At 35.4% G+C, this 27,094-nt stretch overlaps 3 protein-coding genes across 4 annotated transcripts; 1 reads left to right on the forward strand and 2 right to left on the reverse strand.

Moving 5' to 3' along the window:
* Positions 1-969: 969 nt before the first annotated feature.
* LOC113494190 (vesicular inhibitory amino acid transporter) lies at positions 970-4,824 on the reverse strand. Its single transcript, XM_026872398.1, has 4 exons — positions 3,744-4,824; positions 3,294-3,456; positions 3,076-3,205; positions 970-2,998 (listed from the first exon to the last, which is right to left on the reverse strand). The coding sequence occupies exons 1-4, from the start codon at positions 3,880-3,882 to the stop codon at positions 1,814-1,816; spliced, it is 1,617 nt and encodes a 538-aa protein (XP_026728199.1). The 5' UTR covers positions 3,883-4,824; the 3' UTR covers positions 970-1,813.
* Positions 4,825-5,148: 324 nt separating this feature from the next.
* LOC113494191 lies at positions 5,149-10,452 on the forward strand. Its single transcript, XM_026872399.1, has 10 exons — positions 5,149-5,295; positions 5,627-5,797; positions 6,397-6,474; positions 6,788-6,929; positions 7,287-7,518; positions 7,808-7,997; positions 8,458-8,557; positions 8,891-9,031; positions 9,339-9,460; positions 10,005-10,452. Exons 1-10 carry the CDS (start codon positions 5,233-5,235, stop codon positions 10,164-10,166), a joined length of 1,401 nt encoding a protein of 466 aa, XP_026728200.1. The 5' UTR covers positions 5,149-5,232; the 3' UTR covers positions 10,167-10,452.
* Positions 10,453-10,903: 451 nt separating this feature from the next.
* On the reverse strand, positions 10,904-23,668 carry LOC113494192 (BSD domain-containing protein 1-B-like). 2 transcript variants are annotated; one of them, XM_026872401.1, is made up of 9 exons: positions 23,503-23,668; positions 22,305-22,410; positions 17,495-17,611; positions 17,147-17,204; positions 16,971-17,068; positions 16,413-16,627; positions 15,774-15,896; positions 15,058-15,143; positions 10,904-14,565 (listed from the first exon to the last, which is right to left on the reverse strand). In XM_026872401.1, exons 1-9 carry the CDS (start codon positions 23,511-23,513, stop codon positions 14,201-14,203), a joined length of 1,179 nt encoding a protein of 392 aa, XP_026728202.1. In that variant the 5' UTR covers positions 23,514-23,668; the 3' UTR covers positions 10,904-14,200. The 2 variants fall into 2 exon arrangements, with proteins under 2 accessions (XP_026728202.1, XP_026728201.1); XM_026872400.1 differs by having other exon boundaries at positions 10,904-14,568.
* Positions 23,669-27,094: the final 3,426 nt, after the last annotated feature.

The following is a 27,094-nucleotide window of genomic DNA, read 5'->3' on the forward strand; positions in this document are numbered from 1 at the left end:
TTGGAAGCCCAATTTCTTATTCTAGATATACAGACACTTTTATAAATTTTATCTTTTTTTAAGCCGTTTTCTAAATTCTTAGCTTTATTATTGTAGGTTATAGGTATGCCTTAATGTATGGATTTAACGATATCCCATTTAATTTAAATCAGTTCAATATTTTAAAAGATATGGCAAAAAAATAAATGCTTTAATCCAATAGATGGACCGCGAAAACATGACTCTCTTGCTTAGGTAATACTAAGAATAAAAATATCTAGATTTTTCAGGTTATGTTATTTGGAACTGTTTGCAGTTTTTTAATCCTGCATTTTACAAGATATTTTTGAGCATTGAGTTATTTTTCATTTAGGGGCCTTCAAAGTAGTTTTGGAAGAAAGACAGCACTACAAGGTGTAGAGCGCCGTACCGCTTTCACAAAACAGTGCAGTTTTACGATGCGGCCGATGTAACTTGACACGTCGGGAAAGAGTGACAAAATATTGTTATCTCTGTTTCACACAACTAGCTTGTATACTTTGATCTCGCTCTAACAAATATTTATCTCTTTTCCGAAACGCCAAGTTACATACTCTTCTTAAAGAGGCGGTAGGTTCTTAGTGAACCATAGCAATGCTTAACTTAAATCAATAACCTGTCTTTTTATTTTTGCTTATTAGCAACATGTGACGAAATCATTGAAACGTACCTAAATTTTCAAAGGTTTTATTTTGTGAAATTGGCATAATATTCAACGTCTAATATATACTTTTTTATTGATAAAATTTAAACAATATGAAACTAAAAATCACTTGTTAAATATTTTCTTACATTTCCATTACTTTATTGTCTTTTCAGTTTATTTCTTAGGTACCTATAGTAAAATAGGCGTCTATAGTTCAATACTAATACAATATCCAGAAAGTTATTACCATTTAATTATTAAAACATATTGATACATAATAATTAAATATTGTCAATTGTTTTTTTTTGTACCTCATTCCAAAAAGATCTGTATACCTAATATAAATGTTCGCTAACGTTGGTATCACAATAGTCACAATATTTCCGTTCAACATAACTATCTAGTCTAAACAACATGTATAATTCATTAGTACAACACTATAATACAATCAACAACAATTATATTGAAAAATGGAAGACTTAGTTTGGGTATACTTGTCATAATGTACCTTAGATTACATATAATAACTCACCAAATTGTATAACTTTGTAAATATATCTTTCAGTATAATATAACTTAGCCATAACACAATTAAAGTATAATTAAAATTAAAACAAATGCTTTGTATAACTTAATCATTTGTTTAGTATCTTTTCTTTAAGTCAGGAATCATTGGAACCTTAAAATGTTAACTACAGTACCTAAGATTAATGTAAATATTATCCAAATATGTTTTTGATACGTACAAGCTAGTAACTGCTCTTAAGCATCATGGAAGACTTCGTTGTTACATCATTCAAAAACATAATTATTTTGTTTGGAAGACATTGGATTTAACAGTAACATACGTCATATATAGTTAGCTTGTTGTATCTATACGTATATACAATATGCATACGAACTCGCGAAGGCAGAAGACAATCGTTATCTTACACACTCACTTATTGTCATAACACGAAGGAAGTAAGACTCGCTAACTGTCAATCGTACCTACAAGTGTACTAAACTGGTCTACAATATAAAACCTCATTATTATATCGGGCTACGATCGTGCATTCAACATTAAGCCGCATGATGCGACTAAATACAATATACGATATCTGCGTTAGTCTAAAAATAGTTTAACAATGAGTCTAATGTTATGAAAATTTAGAACGGCAAACCAATCTTGAATGCCTTGACCAGAGCTGACCCGGAGTCATACATTCCGATCACTCCAAAAAGTACACCGAGACCTATGATGAAGTAATCATACGCGATTGTCGTGCTCTCAAGTTGATTGCCTTTCAATTTAAGGTGGAAGTAAGCAGGCCAGATGAAGCTCAACATGGTTCCAGTGAAGCTACCGATGAAGCCCATCAGAATCGCGAAGTGCGGAATAAATATCGCCATCAAAATAGTGAACATTATCACACCGAGTCTCCAAGCCAACCCCCATACTTTGAGTTCTCCATCCAACGCGTAAATAACAGGGAATAATGTTTTAGGTTTGCCTCTAAACAGAGCACGTTCGAGGAGGTCACATGCCGCATAATAAGGTAGAGGGTAGCTTAGAACAGCCTTCACGACAAGGAAAAAGTTCACGAGACCTTTAAACCCAGCCGAGCGAAGATTATTCGTAATCACTTGTTGCGTGTCGTTTTGGAAAGTCAAGAAGCACAAATATCCAAATATAGATTTGAAAGCGGCAGCCGCGATGTGAGACCAATCTAACATCCATTCGAATTTTGATCGATCTTCCATATTGCCTTCCAACGTAGGCAAAAATATTTGGGAAGTGTAAGAGAAAACAATTACACCCAAGCTAATTGGAAAGTTCTCAAAATCTAACGTCCATTTAACTTTGGACCAGCCCCAGTCACCGATGTTAAGGATGCAGTAGCCCAGCACGATGGCATTGATGATTAAGTGGCTCATGGTGCACCAGAAAGACAACATACTCACACTTTTGAGTGACTTGAGGAAAGCTAGTGGCAACAGGAATATGCCTATTAACATCATCCAGGAGCGCGTATCGATGGCGCCATCAGGGAACGTGCCGATCATCAGATCGCCGCAAACCACGACGTAAAGGATGCAAGTCATGAGAAGTTCTATGATTTGAGCTATGTTAACAATCCTTGCTCCATATTTCCTACCGAAACATTCTTTTGCGATGCTGACGTAAGAGTCGCGGACGCGGACGCGTTGTCCAGACACAGGGTCGTCCTCGTAGAGGCATTCGACGAGGATCTTACCGGTGTAGCAGCAGATGTGGGCGATGCCGATCATCGCAGCGATGGCCCAGTAGCCACCTTGAAGCACAGCGAATGGCAGGGATACAACGAACATTCCCTAAAACAAAATAGAAATAAGACTTACTCAAATTATCACTCAGATTAAATAAATACTCATGTCAAGACTCAGCTTACCTGAATAGCATTGGTAACGTTCCAGGCTGCCTGATACTCATTGATCTTGGCGCCAGGCTTGCCCCCACCTTCTTCAAACCCGCCTTCTTCGGAAGAAGCGTAGAAATCGACGCTTTGCATGCTTTGGGTCCTGAAATACCCAACAATGTTCGATTAGCTAACAAATTACTGGAATATGGACAAAAAAGTCTGAATATGTAAAGTTAACTTGGTCTTACCTGGGGGCTCCATCTTGTTGAGGATATGTGTTCTGGTAGCTGGTGAAGGAGTCCTCTGCCTGCAGGGCACCGCTCAGAAACGGGTTAGTAGGATTCGTGGACTGATAGCTTGGTGACGTAGTTTCGTTCATGGTTGAGAGTTCGCAGCTTTCACCCATATTGTCTACAAGAGAAAAAGCATATGAAGGAGGGTCGATATATATGGACTTACTTTTTAATTAATTGAAGTGATTTACATACATTAGTATGAAACTCAAAATTAAGGTATTCAAATAATAATCTAAACTATTAAAATCTTATGATTTTCTTAAGAAAATACTTTGACCTATAAAGGCGTTACACTTAAATGGCAAATCCCAGTCTCGTAACGTAAAATATCTTAAACTTCTTCGTAACTATCTTATTTCTTAAGTATATTGATTCACCTACTGACCTTGTGATCTTTCTTACCTAAGTTTGCGAACCGTACGTTCTGCGGCGGACGCGGCGGCGCCCCGGGCTTCTCCGGTATCTGCTGCCGGACTGTCTGCATGGTCACGTCCAGCACATTCCTCAGGGGAGGCAACTTAAACTTGCCCAGATTTATCATCTTTCTGCTTGATATACAACTTTTTAGCAAATCGAGAGGCTGTATAAGCCCTAAACGTTTAAATACTCTTTATTGTCGATATAACTCTCAAATCACAAAAACATTTCTCTTATTCAATTTTTGTCAATGGAAGATATCGATTTTCATATAACATTAAATATTTATTTCACGATAAACACTAATAATTAATTTATAATTTTCTTAAAACACTATTTTGGAAGACTTCTTTTCACTAATCTAAGTTTAATTAATATTACATTATTGTTTTAACGTGCCTTTGGTTGTATGAGCAGCCATTTTTTCCCGATATTTTATCTTATTTTGTTCATTGTTTTCGGGAACGATGTTGAATTGTTTTGTGTAACACTTATGGCTTTTCACGGGTTTGTTTTTTGATGTTTCACGTTTGATAATAGTTGGGTTTTATCATTTTAGAAGTGGTTTTCTGTGGTACAATGGCTGCTCGGCACGGCACCGCGTACTGTGGGGTGGTCCCGTCGGCGCAGGGTGGTGCGCGGTGTGGCGATCGATACATTGGGCACTCGCCAACATTCGCGCGACTCAACAAATGTTAATTTTCGTTGATGAACATTCTTTACCAGGTTATCACCTGTTTGTAAAAATGCTTTTACATTTTTACAGCGTTTTAACCACAAGAGTTGGTCTACTCTGCATTCAAAATATTTTTAGTTTCTAACTTAATAGATAAAGTATTTCATATGTACTTAGTTCAATATTAAGCTGACTTGGGGACCTTTAATGACATCGTATAATTTCCTATGTTTGATTCTATCAGTAGGTAAAACACATAGTAGATATGTAAGTTGCCGCGCCAAGTCTGTAGGTTAGGTTTAAGTGGCATTTCATTTATGAATGTTGCTCTATCTTGACTAGGTCAGACTAGATTCGTCTGCACATCTAGTTTGGTATTTATCAGCAATTATAATTTATCTACTTATAGTAATTTTTCTTTAGAAGTAGTTATGTTTATCGATAAGATATAGTACGATAAGTTGCAGGCAGACCGCCAAAAAACTATTTTCATTAGGATTTACCCAATTTAAATTATTCCTTTTATTTCGCTATGCTGCCATAAAATTATTTCGAATTAAGATGTAAAAGAAGAGTTTCTGAAAAATAAACATGTATCAGTATTATTAATAATTAAATAACAACTATTACTAACTGATAAGCCCAATAAAATTAATCCAAAATTTTAATTTCATAACTAACGCCGTATAATTGAGCCATAAAGTGTAACTGCGAAGTTTTCTAATTGGGTTGTTATTGTGTGACGATTATTTTAATTGTTATTGTGTTGCGATGTACTGAGGAGTGGCAGTCGGCGCTATGGCCCGCCTTGGTCGACTGTTGCTGTCCTTGCTGCCTCTATCATGCTGCCTTACTTTAGGGGTAAGTTGAAGTATCTACCTCTTGTATTTACAAATTTTAGGTTTTTTAGTTCGGCTGATAATTTTCTTAAGTTATAATAATATACAGAGTTCATTTTGGGAAATCTTATATTACGGGTCTTACTAATTTAAGAATTTCATAATTTTACGTTATTTTTTAATTTAAGTTACACTGTTATTCCACTAATAGTTAATCCAAAGCAAAGCTTATCAAAATATGGTTTATAATTTTGGGACTCATTTGGGTTTTATCAGCTAATAAGCAGTTCCCTCGCAATCTTTAACGCAATTAATCACACATCTTCCCTCATTGACATGACTGTGTATTCCAGCGATCGTACCTGATAGCCAACCACCCATGCTGTCGGGAGCCCAGCGAGAACCTGACGCTTGCTATGGTGATAGACGCGTACGAGATCTACGGTCACGACCCCACAGACAAACTGGACCACCTCGCCCACTACCAGATCGAGATGATGAAGATCAAACGGGCACCCGATCAGGTATAATGGAAAGGCTGTACTTCAAAAAGCATCTTTATTGGAAAGCAATAAGGTTTTATTTACTGAAGGGAATTCTGAATAGTTCTACAGCTGTTTCACTATCTATAATGTTTTAGTACTCAGCTGAAACAAAAAATACAGTCTTGAAAACAAGATACCCAAAGCTACTTCTTAAGTGTATAGGTAATATTATCATTAAGAAAATGTTAACCTATTACAAACAGGACGCTCATACGCACACAGTAATACGAAACCCTTATCTGAATACCTTCGTAAAAATAAAATAGAGCTTCAATTTCTGTACCTCTTCTTAGATTGATTTTTCTTGGAGTCCAACACAGATATTAAAAACTATCCAACAATTGGCAGAGCGCCATTAGTGATAACAGACCTTATATTAAAAATTGTATTGAGGTTTCTCCCTATATTGGCACAGCACTCTGAAACTTGTTTCGTTAGCTTTATAAAGTTCATCAACCATATTTACATACGTCACTTTGCTGGGAGATTTTGTGTTTTGCTTGTTCTTTATCTCGTCGTTAATTAAGATGGCGGTATAAGTAGTACTAATACTGACTGATGTATAATATTTGTTCCAGTACATAATAAACGAGCATATTCACATAGCGACGGACCACTTGGCGAGGTTCACCCACATGCACATTAAAGAATTGAAGGTGGGTACTAGGAAAAACAAAAGTTAATCATTCCTTTTTAGGCATATATATGGGGAGGAAATATGCAGAAATTAAGAGAAAACTTCTTATATTCGAAATAACCATACATATATTTTTATGCGCAATCCTCAAGTGTCAAGTGAGAATTCAGTCCTCGCTCCCTCGTGGGAGGAAACGGATAGTGTCAGACTCTTACTGACCAAACCTGAACTACCGGTTTGTTGCCGACATGTGGTGCTGCATTGTATTGCAGCACGTGTAGTGGAGGTGGCCTGTCTGACCAACATTATACCTTGCCATTCCCATGCCTCAGGTATTGCTGATAGCCTTAGACGACACGATAGACAACATGCTGACGATGTACGACAACCACAACGCCATCAAGACTGAGAGGGTCGCCACGTACAACTCCGCGGCCGGCGGCGCCGTGCCCTCCGAATTCTATATGAGCCAAGGTAGGATTGAGTACAAGAAGAACTATCACTAACTATTCACCTACTTTGTACCAATAATTTTGCGACATATTTGGGCTAGTGTTGGCTATATTAACCTTTCTAACTACCCTTACCTTTCTGACGAAGACAATATGCTTTCAAAAGAAAAACAAAGTATATACTATTTACCTAAAAAGAGATCTCTATGTAAGATTAACTGTAATGGTATTTATTCACAGAAGACGGGACGATGTTGAAGAATAAACAATTTTTATCTTTATTTAATTTACCATGACTACACATCGCAAGATCTAAAAATCTTATCCCATTTTCTATAACATTTTACCTTCTAATTTATCGACAAAAGTCTGTTTCTAGAGTACTACTGCGGTAAGAACGTGTACCTCTTCGTATCGGAGTTGTACAGTGACGTGTACAACATGGGCCGCGGGCCCACGCCTTACTGCAAGGGCCGCGCCTTCCACTTCCTGGGATTCGTGCACTTTATGGACGACAAAAGATATTTCTTGGAAGAAGACCCGAATGTCGTGTTCACTATGGATAATTTCGTTCACGGATTAGAGTGTAATATAGGGATATGTGTTTTCAGGTATGTTCAATATTTTTGACCATTTAGATGTAATGGTTTCTTGGTAGAGGAACCCTATACCTGCATTATTGATTCCAGATATGTATAGTCTAGGAAAGCAGACAGAAACTGCAATCAGGCTAACTCCAAAAAAAAAAACATTCCAGACTAAGATCAGAGCCTAAGAAACTTTCTGATAATCATAGTACAAAAGGTCACAAATTAAATCATCCAGAAAGCAACAAATCCAATGCATTTACAACCCTATAGCTATACAATTCCGGTATACTTTTAACCGTCTTCATTTCAGATTTCCATTTAAGAAAAACTTGCAACACATTAGAGACGTGTCTACTCTACCGAAGGCTATAGTCAAGTGCGGTACGGAGATGTACAAGTTACCGCCGTTAACTGCAGCATCCTGTATCATCACGTCGGGCTCATTTATTCTGGACTTTAATATACAGGGTGTAAGGATGAGGCATCATGATTACTTGCTGGTAGGTATATAAAACAAACCTGAGGCCTCAAGAGCTTAAATTCGTGTTATTGTGGAAGCGATATAGTTCAAACGGTGTAAAGCGGCATCTCTCTGAACCAACCCCAACAGTCTTTGTTTATGAAGTAAGAATGCAGTTCCACTTTTAAATAGTCTGGTGTGTAAAATTGGGTTTTGGACGTCATATATGTAGTTTGTCCAAATATTGGGTATACGACTGAATTCGGTACAAGAACAACTAGAAGCCGACTTCAACTTTTCTTGAAGCAGATGAGACAAAGCAATCTAAATGAAATCTCTAAGTATCTTAAAAGAATATCGATCTGGTAAATATTTTGTTGGTACGAGTATCATTCATTCTTGATACAAAATACCTAAGGATTATTTTATTTCTTTTTTATTTTAATTCCTACTTCAACTACATGTTCAGGATAAGCGAAGAATATATGATTTTTTTTCAGTTGATGCCAAACGGTCAAGCATATTATACGAAAGAGAAATATTCCCCGATGTTCTGCGACCATCACGTCTGTGAATGGAACTACACCAATTTCTATGGAGGTAAGTTTAGTCTCATCAGAGTGCTGTGTCCTAAATGGGTGGGACTACTCATTAGCCCTTCACCCCGAAAACGGGGAAACGTGTTTGTTGGGCCATCTGTCTTGTGGACAACGTTTCTCAGGGACTACTACTAACTATTAACTATGCGAATTAAAATTATAACAAACACTGATTTACTCAAACTGTAGATACGACACATTTTAGTATCAATCTAAAAATAGAAGTGTGCAAAAAAGGTGTTTTTTTTTTATAATGGTTAACGCTGGAACCGTTTAAGCGAGAGTCCGATTCGCAGTGATGTGTTACATTAGATTGTTTCTACACAAATTCTAGGTCCATTTATAATCCCTGGCGATCCCGGCACTGGTCTGTCACCGGTCCCTCCCTTCATTGAGCAGACTACAGAAGCCTTCACGGTGACTACAGAGGGTGGCGTCCCGACTGGCCCTGGCGGCGAGGAGGCCAACATCACTTGTAAGTTACAAATTACTTACATAGGAAATAATGTTAGACATAATATATTGTATGTACTTTGCGTTTTTTTTCTTTTTTTAAACGTCGTAATTCAAATTCACGACTTTTTTTTAAGCCGCTTGACTGTGAAGGGCTCACACAAACTATCGTCTTTATTTTTTATTTTGATTTGAAATTTACCGACTAGATCACGAAACCGAAAAGTTAGTTTTTTAAAGACAAGAAAAAGCGACGATAAGTCGACGATTTTAATTTTGGGTAAGGTGTAATATGAATAGGTTACCTGACAAATGTAATATATTTCCAGACACGCTTGACGGGTGCTGGTACATGTTCCCACCGAACTACGGCTCCATCGCCGGCATCAGCTATCTGGACCCTCTCACAGTCAACGAGTACCGGTTCACATGCCAAGGGTCTGGCAATAAGGTAAGCAACGCTCACTTCAGGGGCCTAGCAGCTTTCGAAGTTAGGCTTTTGCAGTTGTTTAATGACAACGAGAATATACGGAACACGGTATTGACTTATTGGCGTCTTGCGGTCACAGCAGCAAAGTTTACTTTCAGAATAAGTATTAGGGCTCTGATCTTTTACTGAAAATATAAACCCCTTATTTAAATAATCCGGTTATACTAAAGTATATTACTTTTTTAGTTAAAGGACGTAATTTATTTTTTATTTGGGGTTTGCAGACAATGACATTTTGGAACCGCGCAACTAGAGTCATTACCATTACTATAACGTTTTACACTACTTTTACTTGACACGGTCTGTCTGTCTGTAGTCTGTAGTAGTCTAGTCTGTCTAGCACTATATATGTGGAAAAGGACCCAGACGTTGTTTGAGGTACCTCATGTTTTAGCTGGACGAAACTCTGACTAGCGCGATCTAGAAAACCACTTAACCGTTTCTTATTTCATAGTTTACGAAGACAATAACTTTGGCATTTTCTTAATTTGTGATTATTTCGCAGGGCCTGTACTGGTACCCGCAGTGGATGGGCTCGCCGCCGCACCACCCGTACCCCACGTCGGGCGACACGCCGGGCTCTATGTCGCGCCCCGTCGAGCCCGTGTACTACCCGCACCAGCAAGGAAACCCGCCCTCCGCCCTCATGCTGCCAGAGCTACACTGAATATATCTGTTACTTATACAATACATTTTTATTTTATATCTACCGTAATTATATAACAGCTGTAATAAGATGGAGAATTTTAACTTGAGTATTCAACTCCCGGCTCTCCGCGCCAGTTGCTTTTACTTACTATAAGCTTGTCGTTCTGATCCAAGTTCTGACCATGAACTCAAATTCGTCCATTATATTGTGTCCTGAAATGGGGAATTAAAAGGGCCATAGTTCGAAATTTGGCCATGGCCCCAAAGGCATGAAAAAGGGGGGCTGAGATTTTTTTTTTATTTTACTAGAATGATATTCGATAACGGTAACACACAATCATTGGGTGACAAATCTTAGGCATGCAATATTAAAGAAGGTAGGAAGTCCAAAACTGTTTCAATGTGTCCCCGGCTTCACTATTCGTTGAATGCTCCCCTTATCAGGTTGAGAAATGGCAAGTAGAAGGAATCAATGTTAGAATACACTCGATACTTCAATAGTTTAAACTTTATGGGCCGGCACATGCATTTAGCCTTAGTCTAGCTAGAAGAAAGTGCTTTAACGAAGACCCGTTTCTCAATAATACATTTAAAAAAATGTGAATACGTTTGTCAATTTTACCTTACATATTCCTAATTTTGAATCTTTAAAACCTTTACCAAGCTATGGTTAGTGTACAGCTCAAGTTATAAATGTTAGTTACGGCCGGACTGAGTTAAAGCAACACACAGCACACAATAAATGAAACAAAAAACTTACGATTTTTAATAACTTTTTATTCATATTCATAATTTACACAAACATAACGATACCTAGAGTCAACTCATTAGTTGAGAGTTTTAACCTAAATATAATTAGAATAAATGTCGATTTAAATGTTAGATAACTTTATTGCACTTAATTTAAATATTTATTAAATCAAACATTAAAGTACGGTTCATGACAAACACTTATGAATTTGTCCATTTCTACCCCCAAATTAAATTCTTTATATTTTTCAAGTACAGAATCACCTAAACGATAATATCTACGATCATAGCGTTCGTATACAAATACTCCTAATATTACTTAACATTTTGTTAAAGTACGTCCTAAATATTCCAATAGGTAATTCTGTAATTGAAAATTAAAATACTTTATATAATACAATAAAATATATCTGAATGTGTCAAAGAAGGCCAGGCTGCATGCAATGGCGCCTAATGTTGAGAAAACTAATTATTCCAGAAGAATTTTATTAACAGTATGGCGGATATTTGTTAAAAATAAAGGTATTATAATAACACAAATTATACAGTTTTAATACTTTCCAATTTCAATTACCAATACAAAAATATTAAGCTCATAAGGCAGTATTTTAATGACAGTAATCTTAAATATTGAACTGTGGCAACACTTGTTAGTAATGTCATTCATTTGCTTGTCGGTCCCATTATACAGGAGGGTGTAACCAGCGCACAAAATTACAACTATTATAATATACTTACAATTATTTCAGAGACCTATTTTAGTGGGATATCACACTTTAAATATTATTGTACAACTTGCAAGATTTGTAAGCAATTTATATTATCTAGGATAATAAACTCGCCAGGACAAACGAGAAGCGGAGTTAGAACAATATTATTAATGAATTGAATTAATAGTCATATTAAATTCCACGTTTGGAGGTCGTATTCTGGTTTTCAACTATGATTGCTCTAGTGAGAGAGCTATCTGTACAGGTAGGAGTAACCACAACTTTTTTTACAGAATTATAAAAGCGAAATCTGCCACAATACGACCTCCACACCATTAAGTAAACAATAAGTATATTCAATAATATAATCATGAATAAAACTATATTATATACATAGAATTTTTCGTTTACAATCATATTCAAGTATTAATCTGAAAATTTAATCAAATTTTCATTGTTACCTAAAATATAGAACACAAATAAAGTGGGCTTGCCATAAGATACCAGCAGTTTATTCAGGCGAGTTTAGGCAGTAAAATATGGAATGGTAAAAAAAATAATTCGGTAAAAATAAACTATAAAAATCCTGAATAACAGAAGGTACATAATGCAAATTAAAACCTTTTTGGTTTATATCAAAACGTCGCGAAGGTTTAGTGTAAAACGTAAATGCATTGGGATAGGGAGATCGGTTGCTACAACCAAAAGATTTATGTGCACTTATAATAAAAATAATACAAAGCTTGGCAAATGTTGATAGACATTTTAATCCTACTGGCTTCGTAGCTATCTTGGTTGACACCTGAGTTATATTCACTGGGTTTACGTCATATCCAAACTTGGATTTCGTCTAACGTCGGCGACCAAATATAAAGCAGTAGTCGAGCGATGTCAAACGATAAGAATAGAAATTCTTATGTAACATCAGTGATATTGTTTGAGCTGTCAACTTAGATAGCTAATAAGCGTGTTGAAATCACTAAAAAAGTTTAATACCATAAAAGAGACATAATATTTTGTATGGACACAATTTATCTTATTATCTCTTATTAAGTTTTTAACTAGCGGACAATCAGAGACCTACCACCTCGAAGTAAGACTATCGCAATTGTGGGAGCGAGACAGCACTATATTATAGAGCTACATCTCTCTTCCACAATTAAGTCATACTTCAATAGTTGTTCGACCCCAGGGAGCAGTTGAGCATAAGGCATTGTGCGGTATTACTGTTTATTGCAATTATTATATACTCATAAGATCCATTAGAATATCTATCGGCACTTGTATATACACTATGTATTATATATCCATCTTTACTGACAGCTCAAGTATGGTGCATCGTCAATTAATATTGTCACTAAAAATGCGTGTATATTGCTAAAAAATACCAATAAATTAATGATGGATTGACATGGGTGTGTCCAGAAATGTATAGGTGATAGTTCAGTAGTGAAAATATAATAATAAACATATGTATACCCAACAAAATGTTCAAAATAACGTAACAATAATAATTGACGACTCCATTAGAGAGCTTACCACCACTACTCAAAGTAATATTATATTATTGAAGTGCAGTTGTTGAAACGAGACATCGCTCTACCACTTGTAGTCTGTCTCGCTTCCACATTGTCAATATTACTGTAGGAGTAAGCGGTATGCCCTCAGCTCTTTCCTCTTATCAAGCATCCTGACTTAATATAACACAACAATATACAATCGTTGATACAGTTAACATGGCTGCAACTTGGTTATAGGAGACAACAGCCCGGTTATATTCATTTCACATATCAAATAAACATAACTTGCGGAACAATGCTTTTTCAGCGGATACAAGCGCTTTTTTAGCGCTGCACATATTTTATTGCCAAAGCACTGAATAGTAGTTGGCTAAAGCGGTTGCTGTTTTTATTTTAAGCGATGTATTCGCTGAAAATAATAATACATTCAATATCAATCTTTACTATCCTCTCACAATTTTTCCAATAATTCTTTATCGTAACGAAACGTCACGTTGGCTCTACAATGTTGGTCCAACTTGTATGTCGAACATGTTTGGCAAATATTGGCCTATAAATATTTTCTCATACACGAATTGGACCAAAAATTCTATCCAACATTGGCCAAATCTACAGACACAGTACTCGCGTTCTTGACAGCCCTATATATCGAATATTGAACGATTTAATCATTATACCAATACTTCCCTTTCCGGGTATAACTTTACATATTTACATATCAACATGTTTGAACGAATATAGCCAGGCTGTCGACGCAAAGCTTCAAATGTGCGCGGCTGGCTTTAAGAAACATTGTGCGAACGATAGATGTGACGATAAATGCATTTTTAAGCCGAATGCACATCGTAATACGGCTCTTTATTGAGTGGTAACTATGTAGTGGAATTATGAAGGTAGGTTTGACTACAGAATCTTGTTTTGGTCTGTCAATCAATTTTGAACCTTTTGTCGAAAGGATTACAGTTTACTTTTGTATTGGTGGGACTTTTAGACAGTTTTTTATGACGTCACAGCTTCGCGCTCACAATGTATCCGAACTATATTATCCTTACGTTAATGTATGGCCGGACTGTTCATGCTTTCTGTTCAACGTCATCGATTTCAAACTCCTTTTCCCAGCTCTCGTCAGAGTTGGCGCTGGCGTCGTCTTTCACCTCCTTATCGCCGAAGTAGTCTTCGACTAGGTTGTTTCCACACACGTCGGCCTTCGGCGCCTTCTTGGGCGAGCGGCCATTTTTATTTTTATTCTGTTTGTTGTGCTTGGTCTGTGTTATTTTAGTCTTTGTGTCGAATGTGTTCGTTGTCTTGTCTATGTTGTTGTTGGCCTTGTCTCGCGAGGTCGTTTGCGAGGACATCTTTTTGCACGCGATCTCCCTTTCGTATTCTTCTAGAAGTAATGTTTGCTGTTCCTCTGTGAGTTCCACGTCGTGGGCGAAGTCTTCTGTACAGAGGTACGAATGTTTGGAACTTGATAATACAAATTTTACGAACGCAATCGTCTTATACTTGTGATATGTATTTGATAAAGCAGGCATTTTGTGCAATGTGGTTGCGATTTAAGGATCATGGGATGATTGGGTACAAGAACTATTCCAAGCTATTTTAAACGTTATTGAATGGAAAATAAAGTAGAAAGTTCTTGTACTCGTATTAGGATAGGAAATGGAAATTGAAGGTGTAAATGTGCTAGTATGTAAGCTAGAGTTACTTAGAACTTAAACAAAGTCATCATTAATCATTAAAGGATATAAAAACAACATTTAATATACAGCTTTTATTTATGACAATACAATTTTAAGATATATAAATAGAAAATAGGACGGTTAAAATAGATTTTGGCAAACAATAATCGATTACATATCGATATTGTCGCTATAAGTATCGATATTTATATATCGAGAGAAAAGACATTACTTCTCTATGGACTTACCGTCTTCCCAGGTGACGACATTGTCTATGTCTGGGGCCTCGAAAGGTTTCTCATTGTCCAAGCCTGAGAGTACTTTTTTAGGACTCCTGAAATAAATATAATGTTTTTATTAATAAGTTCTAGAAATGCACAAGTTAAGAAGAGGATATAACAGGACATGTTTTGAATGGTCCATATTTATAAAGCTGAGTTTGTCAGTTACTATCAAAAGGTAAAGAAAATCAATTCCGATACACAACTGTTGACAGACAAATTTATTATTAAATTTTTCATAAGTGTTTTTTTTACATAACTGGTAGTGTGTATGTTACTGAACTTTAAATAAACGACTGCGTTGACTTGCTTATATTTTTGTAAGCTTGGGTTACGCTAGAAATGAAGATTCCCAAATTATCTAATTAGCCACTAGGCAAGACGGTGATGAGAGCAAACGTTGTTTTGCCTAATAAATTATTTCTAGTTGTATGTATTTTTAATGCCACATTATAAAAGAATAAAAACAAAAAAAATCGTCCAAAAAATAAATATATTTTTTGGACATCTATACCCCTAAGGGGTATGAAAAATAGATGTTAGTCGATTCTCAGACCTACTAAATACGCATATAAAATTTGGTAAAAATCGGTTAAGCCTTTTCGGAGGACTACGGTAACTAACATCGTGACACGGGAATTTTATATATTAGAAGATAAGTGTATTATGTATGTCCGCCTTACGTGTCGACGGGCGCCTGCACGGGCAGATGCGCGAGCACGGGGTCCGTGCTGGGCGCGTCGCCCGGCCCGCGCCGCGCCGCCGCCGCCAGCCGGTCGTGCAGCAGGGCCACGCGGAACAGGTAGCTACGGGGACAATGCTTTATCATAGTAGTACAATAAGAATAATAATAGGGTGTGTGCGACTCATTGCTGGACAGAAACGGTTTCAGTTTGGTGGTCACGTCAAATTTAAGAAGTAGTGTTCATGGTTACTCCGGAATTCTTTTTAATCAGAGACCCTACAGCTTGTTCTCTTGCTTTTAAACTGGGATGAAAGGAGGAGGAAAATGGGTGCTTTCAAATGAGTCAATTTTGTAGGTCGTCCAGTCTCCAGCAATCTACTCGCAGATGAAGTCAGAGAGACCGGGGTTGCAAAAACGGCTGACGAAAGGAAGTGATACCAATTGGCTTGTTTTGAACCTTCTCGGTCAGGCAAGATGTACGGGTTAATAGTTCTTTGCAGACATATACGAACACTTAAAAAAATAATGCAAATGTAAGCCCGTATCCAGTTAAATCTAATATGCACTTTTTTTTTACACCTTGAAACTAAAGACTAATCTGGCCAAGCATTGTCTTCAGCATATTTCTAGCACTCACCGTTCCCAGAAGTCATCATGTGTGACGGCATCGGGGACCAGCTTGTCGTACTGCGCCTTCAGCACGGGGTTGGACTTGAGCGAGCGCGCGGCGGCGGGAGGAGAGATCAGACCGGCCTCGCTGTGCTCCAGGCTTGCCTTCCAAGCCTCGAACTCTGGACTGTACGCCGGTACGATGAATGTAGCGTCCACGCGCTGTAACGCTTCCAGCTCTTTCTGTAAAGAAATTACGGAATGATTAGGACTATTTCTAGACGGGGCTATAGAAAGGGTGGACTGCTTGTCGATGGAATCTGAAGTCAGAAAGTTAGATTTCAAATCCTGGTTTAAACTTTTTAGGACAAACAGATAAATCCTAATCTTACGAACTTCATAAGCTTAGTCAAGGTTTTTGCTTTTGTGGTTTCCAACCAAAACATACTTGTGAAGGAGACAAATTGACCAAACATTACCTCTATCTGTAGACAGCGATCTGATCAAACAGTATCTTCTTTTAACATATTTAAAAATCGAGGTTAATTTGTATTAGGACAAAATAATTATGCAAAAAGTTCCTTACCTTATAGGTGGACAACATGGTGGTGTCTCCAGAGCACAGGATGACTTCGATATCATCCTCGTCTTCCGGTTCTGGGTTCAACACCGTGCTTACTTGACCTGAACATACCAATATACCAGGATCAGTTACTGTTCAGTCAAATGTTTATTTTATGTGTAAGAATTATTAAGACATACCAATGAAACTACTCAGACTCTTTTTCATCACATTCGCAGGAGATTCTGGCTGGTCCAACTGTTACAAAAATACATTAGTACATAAGCAGACAAAAATAATGTTTACTTATCACGACGGAGATTTTTCGTCTAGTCAATTGCAATGTGAAATTTAGACACAAATAGACACACACTGCTCGCGTAAGCGCTTACTCAGCGCAACGATTGCAGGACAAAGGGACTGAGAAAGAGACCTTTAGTTCTTGTTTGCTTCTTTTCGCTTGTCTATTCATAGGGTGCCAAAACAAAATACATCTTCCATTTTTCCTACGTAATGATTTCTTGTATATTTCTTGCAATATGACCTACCTTGAAGGTCTTCCCGATGACAGTGGAGGTGGTGCTGAACACGTGGCTCGCCTCGCTCTTCACCGCGGTTCCGATCTCGTCCAGGTCTTTCTTCACCATGGTATAAACCTCTGCCGACTAGAAAGAAACGCAACGAAATGGAGATTGAATTGAAAATGTTGGGAGTAAAAGTTTTTTAGGAGTATATAAATTTCATTACATAGAAAATGGTTTGTATGCATTTCTGTAGACAAATATCATAGTTAACTTGTAGAGAGTGTGTTGTGTTGTGATCTTTTTAATACGTTAAGAAGTTCTTAACAAAATAGTTTTATATTTTAAATATTCAGGGTACAATGAAAATGTGAATTTGACGTGTGAATTAACTTCATTTATTGAGTTTATTCATTAAAAATGGGTTAAGGGCAGAGGAATGACGATGATGCCCTGTATAAGTATAGCAGATACAGATAAAAACATTTGTGTCAAATTTGGGGCCCTTTTTTGTCTACGTCAAATTACAAACCTTAAGTCATGTTTCCCGTATTGTTTTTAAATTCGCAGATACATTTGTAAAACACCGGTTATTACTTAGTTAAGTAGAATTTTATCTGAGAGATAGTTTATCACAAAAATATTATTATAGCAATAGGCATAGATAATATTGTTTACAGCCGGTGACCTATAAAGATTGCATAATGTGTATGCGAAATCTAAAACAGTTTAAAATTGGATTTTGGCAGAAATAATGCGTTTTTCTGAAAATGTTTTCTTCTTGAACAGAGAAGAAACCTCAAGTGCGGGACCGGTTGTGTTATGAATATTGATCAAACCTGGATTTATAGTAGTGTATAGTATTTTTCAACAGCTAAATTATATTTTCATACAAAGCCGTCTAGTCTCAAACTAAGTGTAAAACTATATTATTTACGCTTAGTGGTTTCCTTTGCTTTCAAAATGTCTTAATATAAAATACGTTACTTAAAATTACAGATAGTTATCTATAGATAAGTTAAAAACAATCAAACAAAGAATTAGTTTGAAATTAAGTCCTTTAATCCTTTAATGTAGGCCGTTTTCTGAACATTCATGTTTTTTATTGTTTTACCTGTTAAAAAGGACTTCAACGTATTGTTAAAAATAAAAGTATTTGATGCTCAAAATAAAACTAGTTGTGAAGGTCATTACAAGCAGAACATTTAGATACACACGTTAATGAGACGGTGACCTCTCAGCTATCGATGAGCGGTGCGAGACTTATGATAATAACAACAATATTTAACAACTTACGTAATCCATACTAATATTATATATGCAAAAGTATCTGTCTGTCGGTCTTGCTTTCACGCCAAAACTACTGAACCGATTGAGAAGGAATTTGGTAGTCAGATAGTCTAGAGTCTGAGTAAGGACATTAATATTTTGATTTGATTTGTTTAATGATTTCATTTCATTTCACAACCGCCACAATATTACTTTAAGACCTTGCGGTAGGCCACTAGGAAGAATAGTTTTATTCGTACCGATTATCCTAAGTATAAGCCTTATAATCACACGTTTCCGACTATGTCAGACGTGTCAGATTTGTACGAAATTAACTTTGACGGATGTATTGTAACATTTGGTTCACTCGGTTATCAAAAACATACCACTTTATTTTAGATCAACGTGTCTTTGTTTATTTCAGGCCGTTCAACTATTTACACTATGTACAAATAGATGAAATTAAACTTTATGTCAAGAAACATAAGGTTTATTTTATTTGTTACATAATTAAGGATCAAGTAATCATATGCGTTTGTTTGATTTAACATTAACGGTGATTATATGAGATAGCTTTAGACATTACTGAAATGTCATTGAACTCACTTCAGTTGTAAATATTTTCAGTTCTATATATGCCTATTCGCAAATTGATATCGTAAATGCATCCCAAAATATAAATGTAAAAAACCCCGATCCCACCCAAAATATTAATGAAAAATAAGGAGAGCCAAGTTCAATACATATATTTGGCTGTTGCCTTCACAGCAAAAATAATGGGGATCTAAATAGTTCTATGCAAATCTTAGAAATAGCATAGGTATTCAACAAAAAGCAAATAAATAGAGTTAAACACTGGCTAATGTTGTTATTTTGTTCCTATAAATACATATTTCGATTTTGCATACAACTTGGCACTCATTTAGATCTCCAGTCTAGATAATTGTATATCATTGGCATTTATCTATTGACATGCAGGCAGTTAGTTTTGTCAACACTAAAATTTAATAGTAAAATAAATAAACTTGTGTAAACTATGTTCACATTACAACTGCCGGCAAGAATCGCAATAAAAATTATAGGGAAAAAATCTAAAACCACTGTATGAAAGCATCGGCTTATATAACAACAATTAATTGTGTAACTCCCATAAAAGAGTTTATACGAATGTTTGACTGTTGTGATAACATATTACTGTCGGCGATTGATAACATCGCGAGTTAAACTAGTCCCGAAAATTTTTGAAGTGAGTTTTAACGTCGCAAATTGTGTATTTTGGGATGTATCCTATCTGGCTTCGATAGTTAGCCATGAATTATCTCTGCGGAAGTTGCTATTGGAATTAATCAGCTAAGACTGCAAATCTCGTGTTTGTGTGTGTGCATATAGCCAGACGGACAGATCATACCCAGACTCTGAACAATCACTCCCGGATCACACAAAAAGAAACGTTACTTATCAAAAAGGTTGGTGATATGTAAGGTATTTTTCGAAAATGGATTACGCAGAGCTTGATCTGTTTAAGATAAACATTTACTATCCTAAGATTGAACCTTCGATCTGTGATTAAGTCCACTTTATGTACGACAACATGAAGACAATTTTTAAATAAATAAAAAATAAGAGACTACCCCTCACATAATCAGCTCTGCTTCGCATAAACCCATAGAAAGCAAGGATTTTCGAATCGTCGCTAAGAAGTCGCAAATTCTATCTTTCTCTCACGTTCTGTTTCTATAATATAAAATGTCATAACAAGCAATTATGGTCTGAAACATATCTCACGATAGGCATTCATATCTATGACATAATCCTATCCCCAAAAGCAACATCACTACAACCTAATGGGACTTGGGCCTCCAAATAACTGCCACAACACAATAAATGGCCAATGGGGAAATTACTATAATTACTCTAGGCCGGTTGATCAAACTGTCATTGACATCATGCACGATCAAATGAAATAGAATAACCAACCTTATTATATTGGAATAAGGCTGCTGTTATTATCAGCAAGAATTTTTCTTATGTCATGTGTAAGATCTAGTCTTATTATGGAATTCAAATACGAAACTGGGCTAGGACGCTAGACGGCAGTCAGTCTAGTTAAATAAGATACTCAGTTGAGAGTGAAAAGCCGTAAGAGTGAAAGCCGACGTATTAGTCCAACAAAAGACTTTGTCCCGTCTTTGATGGATGAAGATGAAATAATGAGTCAGTTACATGGCTCTTATCCATATAGCTGAGCTTACCACCGGGCCATGGCTACAATCGCTAACATAGACATTGCCATTATATTATTATCTCATACACTAACTGATTTTCCAGATGTAATTACTACCTTTCAAATGGTCACTCTTTAAATATATTATATGAAAATAACATCTGTCCAGCTATCATGGTTCACGAGACAGCGGATTCTAAGCACTTGGGGTCCGTTTTGCCTATAACACCTAAAAACCGTACCTAAAAACAATTAAACTGGACGTTTTCAATATTGAAAATATAAATTTTAATAAATATGTTGAGGCATAATGAACCGAGTATAATCTCCGTGATAAAAACACAGTTGCGAAGTTATATTAGCTTATACATAGTCCAGCGTGTCTAAATAGCGATGGAGTAACAACGGCTGTGTAGAAAGTAATTACGGTGTTTATGAATAAAGAAACAAAACATTTCTGTATATTTTTCCTTATTTCTCTCCATTATAATTTTGAAAGAAATACTTTTACAGTCATTTGAGATTTGGTAGCCGTAGACAATTTATTTACAAGTAATAGAGTAATGAACAACATTATTAGCGGAATAACAAAGTATTTTATATAGTTTTATGCAGAAGAAATAAGACCTTGAACATACAATTTTAGTTTAATAATAAAGACTTCCTTTGTTACGTACCTTCTTAACTATTCCTGAATATTTTCAGTCTTAGTGCAATATCATTCAAAGATCTATACAAAATTTTCAAAATATGACAATGCAGTAAGTTAGTAAAATAATTCACTTGTTAATTAAATTAAATTTATCAAATTGGCTATTAATGTTACCAAGCCATCCATAATTCAATAAATTAATCAGTGCAAAAGGCGGAGGTCTATTGATAGCCGGTGTTTATAATTTTTTTACGTATACAGAATAATCCAGGTAAAACTAGCAATTAATATATCTGGATATGTATGAAAATATACTGATAAACATTATTATAGTTTACTAATGAAATAGTAAAACCATATTTATTAACTGTTTATTGCTATAGCAAATGAACTGTGTAACTCTTGTGGAGTAGGTATAATTATGAGAAAATTAAAGTTTACTTTGTTTTTATCACATCTGTATTAACAGATCTGAATAGTATCAGAAGTCATTGTAATGTTTTTAAAATATATTATAGATAAAGTACAGTTTAAAATATATATTTAACAATACATTCAGTTCAATTCATGGAATCTTTTTCATCAATCTAAACCTGTGCCAGGCACCATAAGATATACATTCTGACTAGTTTATCCCGAAAACTAAATTTCTATAGTATCATCTAACCTAAGTAAATTTCTAGAACACCAACCTTAGACTTTGCTGAAGATATCCAGGTATCCCACCAGTTTCCCGACTGTTTGTCATCACTCCTCGGAGTAGGTGGGGCCTCGCTAGGACTTGAATCAGTAGAAGACCTGCAATTATTATAACAAAAAATAAACAAATACCGATTGGAACAAAGCAAAGAGTTATACACTGGCAAAGCAGTTAAAATCATTGATCAGGCTAACAGCATAGATAAAAAAAAAAAACAAAACAAAGAGGAAATAAGCACAGAGATTTCTTTGCAGCCAGTTTCAAGGATTTACTTCTAATGTAAATGTAACTATAATAGGTATATTTAAAAAAAGAATTGTAGATGCTTATAGAACTGGCCATTTCTTTGTATCTATACTTCAAAGGAAAATGAAAGTGTGGGTATCTAACTGTTTGAATGTTTAGTTATTTTTAAAGTTAGCTTTCTATTTAGATCTTCACTTTATGTTATAATACACTCAGATAATAGGTTTGTATTTAGAAAAAATATTTTATGAATGATTTTTCTGATTACCTACAGATAATTGAAGGGTTAAACAATAGAATATTATATTCTGACCTTCAGAAATCAGGCTAGTACAGACAGAGTCTTATTAAATATTCATACTGAAATACGACTTTAAAACAGTTAATAATAGGTTCAGTTGATATGATCAGTTGGCATTTACATACAGAAGATCCTTGATAAAATAATAAATGTAGCTGTACATAAGAGCAGCCATGTATCAATACAGCTTAGATCAAACCTCAAAACTATACACAAATGCCAAAGTTCTAAATAGGCCAAAGCCCTTTATCTATCAAAGAAGTTTTGAAACATAAATAATAAAAAATTGCGTAATTACAGTTTTTGACTAAACACAGGATTTGTGCCAGCATCTAGTTAGCACCGAAACGATTCGGTTGTTACTGTTATACACCTGACATTACACGTTTAACGATAACAAGCAAATCACCTATACATTGACGATCGTAGAAACACGATCGCATAAAAACTCCTTTTGATAAAGTTGATCCCGTGACCTTTCAAAACATATTAACACCAAAACTCGACTTTTAACAACCGACAAAGAAACTGTATCCTTTTAACAACCAAAACAACGCATTTTTTCTTCAATAAGCTCTTATAACGATAACCATAAAATGTTGACATGGATTATGTGGTAGCGTAATTATGTGAATTATCTTACTTTTCAGCCATCACGACGTTTCTTTATTGTATACACAATTAACGGGAGCACATGGATTGCTGCGCATAAATTATTGTGTGATTTTGTTGTTGTTTTTACACGAAATTTAGAATTAATTTTGACATAGTTTTGTTTGCGTTGACATAAGGATGTCGTTCCGTTTCTCCTTAGTACGTGACTTTCTGCACTTGTGAAATGAAAGTAGTTTTTTTAATTTTCTCGTAAAAAATTAGGTCCTTGGTTAAGTTTTGTTTTGAATTAAGTGTAATATATTTAATTAAATTTGTCAAATTAAGTAAACATTATCATCACAAAGGTTTGCTACGCTTGTTGTAAAATTGAAACGTAACTGTTATATTTCCACAATTAGTCAAGAGATGGCAGTGATTTAAAAATGGAACAGCATTTTCAACTTTCTTGATTTGAACTATTACCTACTATAACAGTAATTTGATTGATCACTGTCATAATAACTTATAAACACTGTCAGGCAGTGTCAGGTTCACTTTAGAGCATTCAGACAAAAGAGACAAAAGCATTTATGTATTGATCGTGTACAAGCAAAGTGCAACAGTCTTAATAATTTCCTTTAACCTTGACTGCTTAAGTAGATACTTATGCGATATGCGAATAAAAAAACAAAAATCTACATAAGTCGTGTACCGACTTATGTAGATTTTTGTTTTTTTAAAAGAAAATAATTTTATAAACCAAATGCGTAAACGTTAGCAAGATAATTATTTTACTTGCCATCTTTATTTATGACCTAAAAATAAATGCGTTTGAATTTAAAAAACAACCTTTAGACTTGAAAATAATTCTTCCCATGCTCAAAATATACTGTGCAAAGCAACGCATAAAACTGAATAATAATTACGGGTAATTATATTAATTCGCCGACGCAAAATATTAATTTACGTCGGGAAAGGTCGTATCAGTTCAATCTTTGCTCGTCGATTATTCAATAAGGCAAAGGCAATGAAGAGGATTAAAAAAAAACCAGAGCGCTCGCAAGTAGAGATGCACTTACTATGATAATACCCGGTATTTGTTTAACGTAGACTGTATTATTTTATACTAAGTATATGTAGTTAGTTAAGTAAGTAGATTAATGCTCATGATAATGTGACATATTGGTTAAGGGAGGCAAGTTCATCGTCCTATGTACAAGTCTGCGCTCTTTTTTATGTAACAGCGAGTTAGAAATGATAAACGTAGACGTGCGAAAACTAAGTAAGATAATATAATATCGCACAAATATTAGCACGTAATCGTATTTAATTAATTATTCAGGACCGTTATTAATAACCTGTCATAATAACTTAATTCCTTTGCACAAAGTTATGCAATGAATCAATCGCGATTAAAAAAAAAACAGCAACCAATTACACCTGTATCCGACTTTTTAAATCCATGAAGCTTCTGTCTTGTTCCATATTTAAATACACAATGACCATCCTTCTTCGCCGTGTCGTATTTTTAAACGTTCAGCGCACTTTGTAAAAGCAGAATATTATAATAAATAATATTTACTTTAGCTCGGGTATCCGTGAACACCCATTGTTTGTCGATCAAAAGATTCGGTGCAGCTTTCTTCGTTATTAATAAGTGCTTGCGAACGATGCTGTAACGGCCTCCATCTACAGGGTGACCGGCAGACGGGACGGTATTTTAAATTTAGAGTTTTCTTTTACATTTTACGTTTGGACATGTAAATGTATCAGGCAAAGTTTATTTATAGATGAATTTCAAATCTTTAAGAAAAAAAAATGGTGTTATTAAGAATTGTCACAAAAAAGTTATTAAAAGTTAAATACAAGAATAGGTATCCCATATTGTGGTAAAATGTTGTTAGGTTTTATTGTTTTTCAGTTGCAAGCCAAAAATGCTCTAAACATTTTAAGTAGTACATACAAGAACATACCTATTCTAGGAATTAAAAAAACATCTATAAAGAATAATTGTATCTCACAAAAAAAAAATCTGTTATGAACACACTTATCAATCCTCTCTATAATGAGGCTACGAACGTAAAATAATTGCATACACGAGCTCATTGATTGACCACCCACAAGTCTCAGGATTGATCGTATAACCAACATCCTGTCTACAAAAATCTGAATGGATAATCCTTCGTAATAATAATACGCGAAATGATCGACGTGAAGCAAAGTTCATCGCTCAATCAGTGCGCGCCGGCGGCGATGACGTCACGCAGCGTGAGTTGCCCCGCCCCGCCGAGAGATGGCGCTGTACGATGCCAGCGTAGATTCCAACCCTCACGCTTCGCCGTGTGTGGCTCGCATTGTAGGGGGTTGATGAACTTCGTGTTATTTAGATTTTTATCAAACTTTGATTAGGTTTGCGTTTTTTATTGTGATGGGCTTTTTGTGGTAGGTTCGATGAAATTAGAGCATAATAATTAAGGTAAAGGTGATCTTGCTATTTCCTGCTCTGCACCTCGGTCGCTAACGTATGTAGTAATTGAGAAGAAACACTACTTTCCTTGACCTCCAAGATCAATTGATTAGAATATTTAGAATACATAATTTCAATTAGAATTTTATACATATTTAAAATATTAAAGTTGTTTCAGTATGTATATTTCTAGATAGTGCTTATGATTCGTAGTTATTTGGGCGTCGAAGTACTTAAGCAATCTAACATAATTTGAATGACTCATTTCCTCACATACCTGCTTATTTTACAGAGCAATAAATCGAAACATGAACAAACCTACAAAAATGTTTGAGTGGCCATTTTTTCATAAAAAAAAATCTCACAATAATAGCATTTTTAAAACTAACACAAAGCCTTCAAATCTTTATTATTCAGTTTTACGTGTTTTTCATGTCCTTTCAAGGGCTTGACGCAGGAGCTCTAGGCGTTTTGATGGTGGTAAAACCTATTTGCAGACTTACTTGTACCAGGAGGTCTACAATCACCTCTACAAGTTATATTATTGTAGATGTGGAAGCGAGAGAACACTACAAGACGTAGAGCAATGTTTCTCTTTCGCAACTCCAAGAAACACAACTTTGAGAGGCGGTGTTATTCCTCCAGATACTTTACTGCCCTTAAATAACTTTTGAAACACTAAAAATATAAACGCGTTTGTTATGACACATTTTTCTCGTAGATATTATTGTTTCGAATACATGGAAATATTGTAAAATATGGTATTGTATTTTAAAATATTTTCGTAAACAACCCTAGCCCACCTCTTTTCCTTTTTATTCCCAAAACAATGTTGTTTGCGAGAAAATAAAATCATACAAATTACGGTTTTGGATGTGCCTAATGTGTTTGAGTTGTTTAATATAAATTAATATGTAATTTACCTCACTTCATTCTGCATCATAAAGAATCTTGGGGCAAATTAACATGCTGATTAAATAGCTAGGCATTATTTTATGTCAAATAAATTGCAAAGATCTTTTTGTTAAAGGTCCAACCTGCAGTCAAAACATGCGACAACAACCTCAGGAACTGCAGGGACCACGTCAAAAAAACAACCTGTTTGTAGAGTCATTATGTAAGTAATTGTAGAGTTCGAAATAACGAATTTTATTTAAAATGTAGTGTTCTACTG

This window comes from Trichoplusia ni, chromosome 5, assembly GCF_003590095.1.
Source record: "Trichoplusia ni isolate ovarian cell line Hi5 chromosome 5, tn1, whole genome shotgun sequence".
In the NCBI taxonomy this organism is placed as follows: Eukaryota; Metazoa; Arthropoda; class Insecta; order Lepidoptera; family Noctuidae; genus Trichoplusia; species Trichoplusia ni.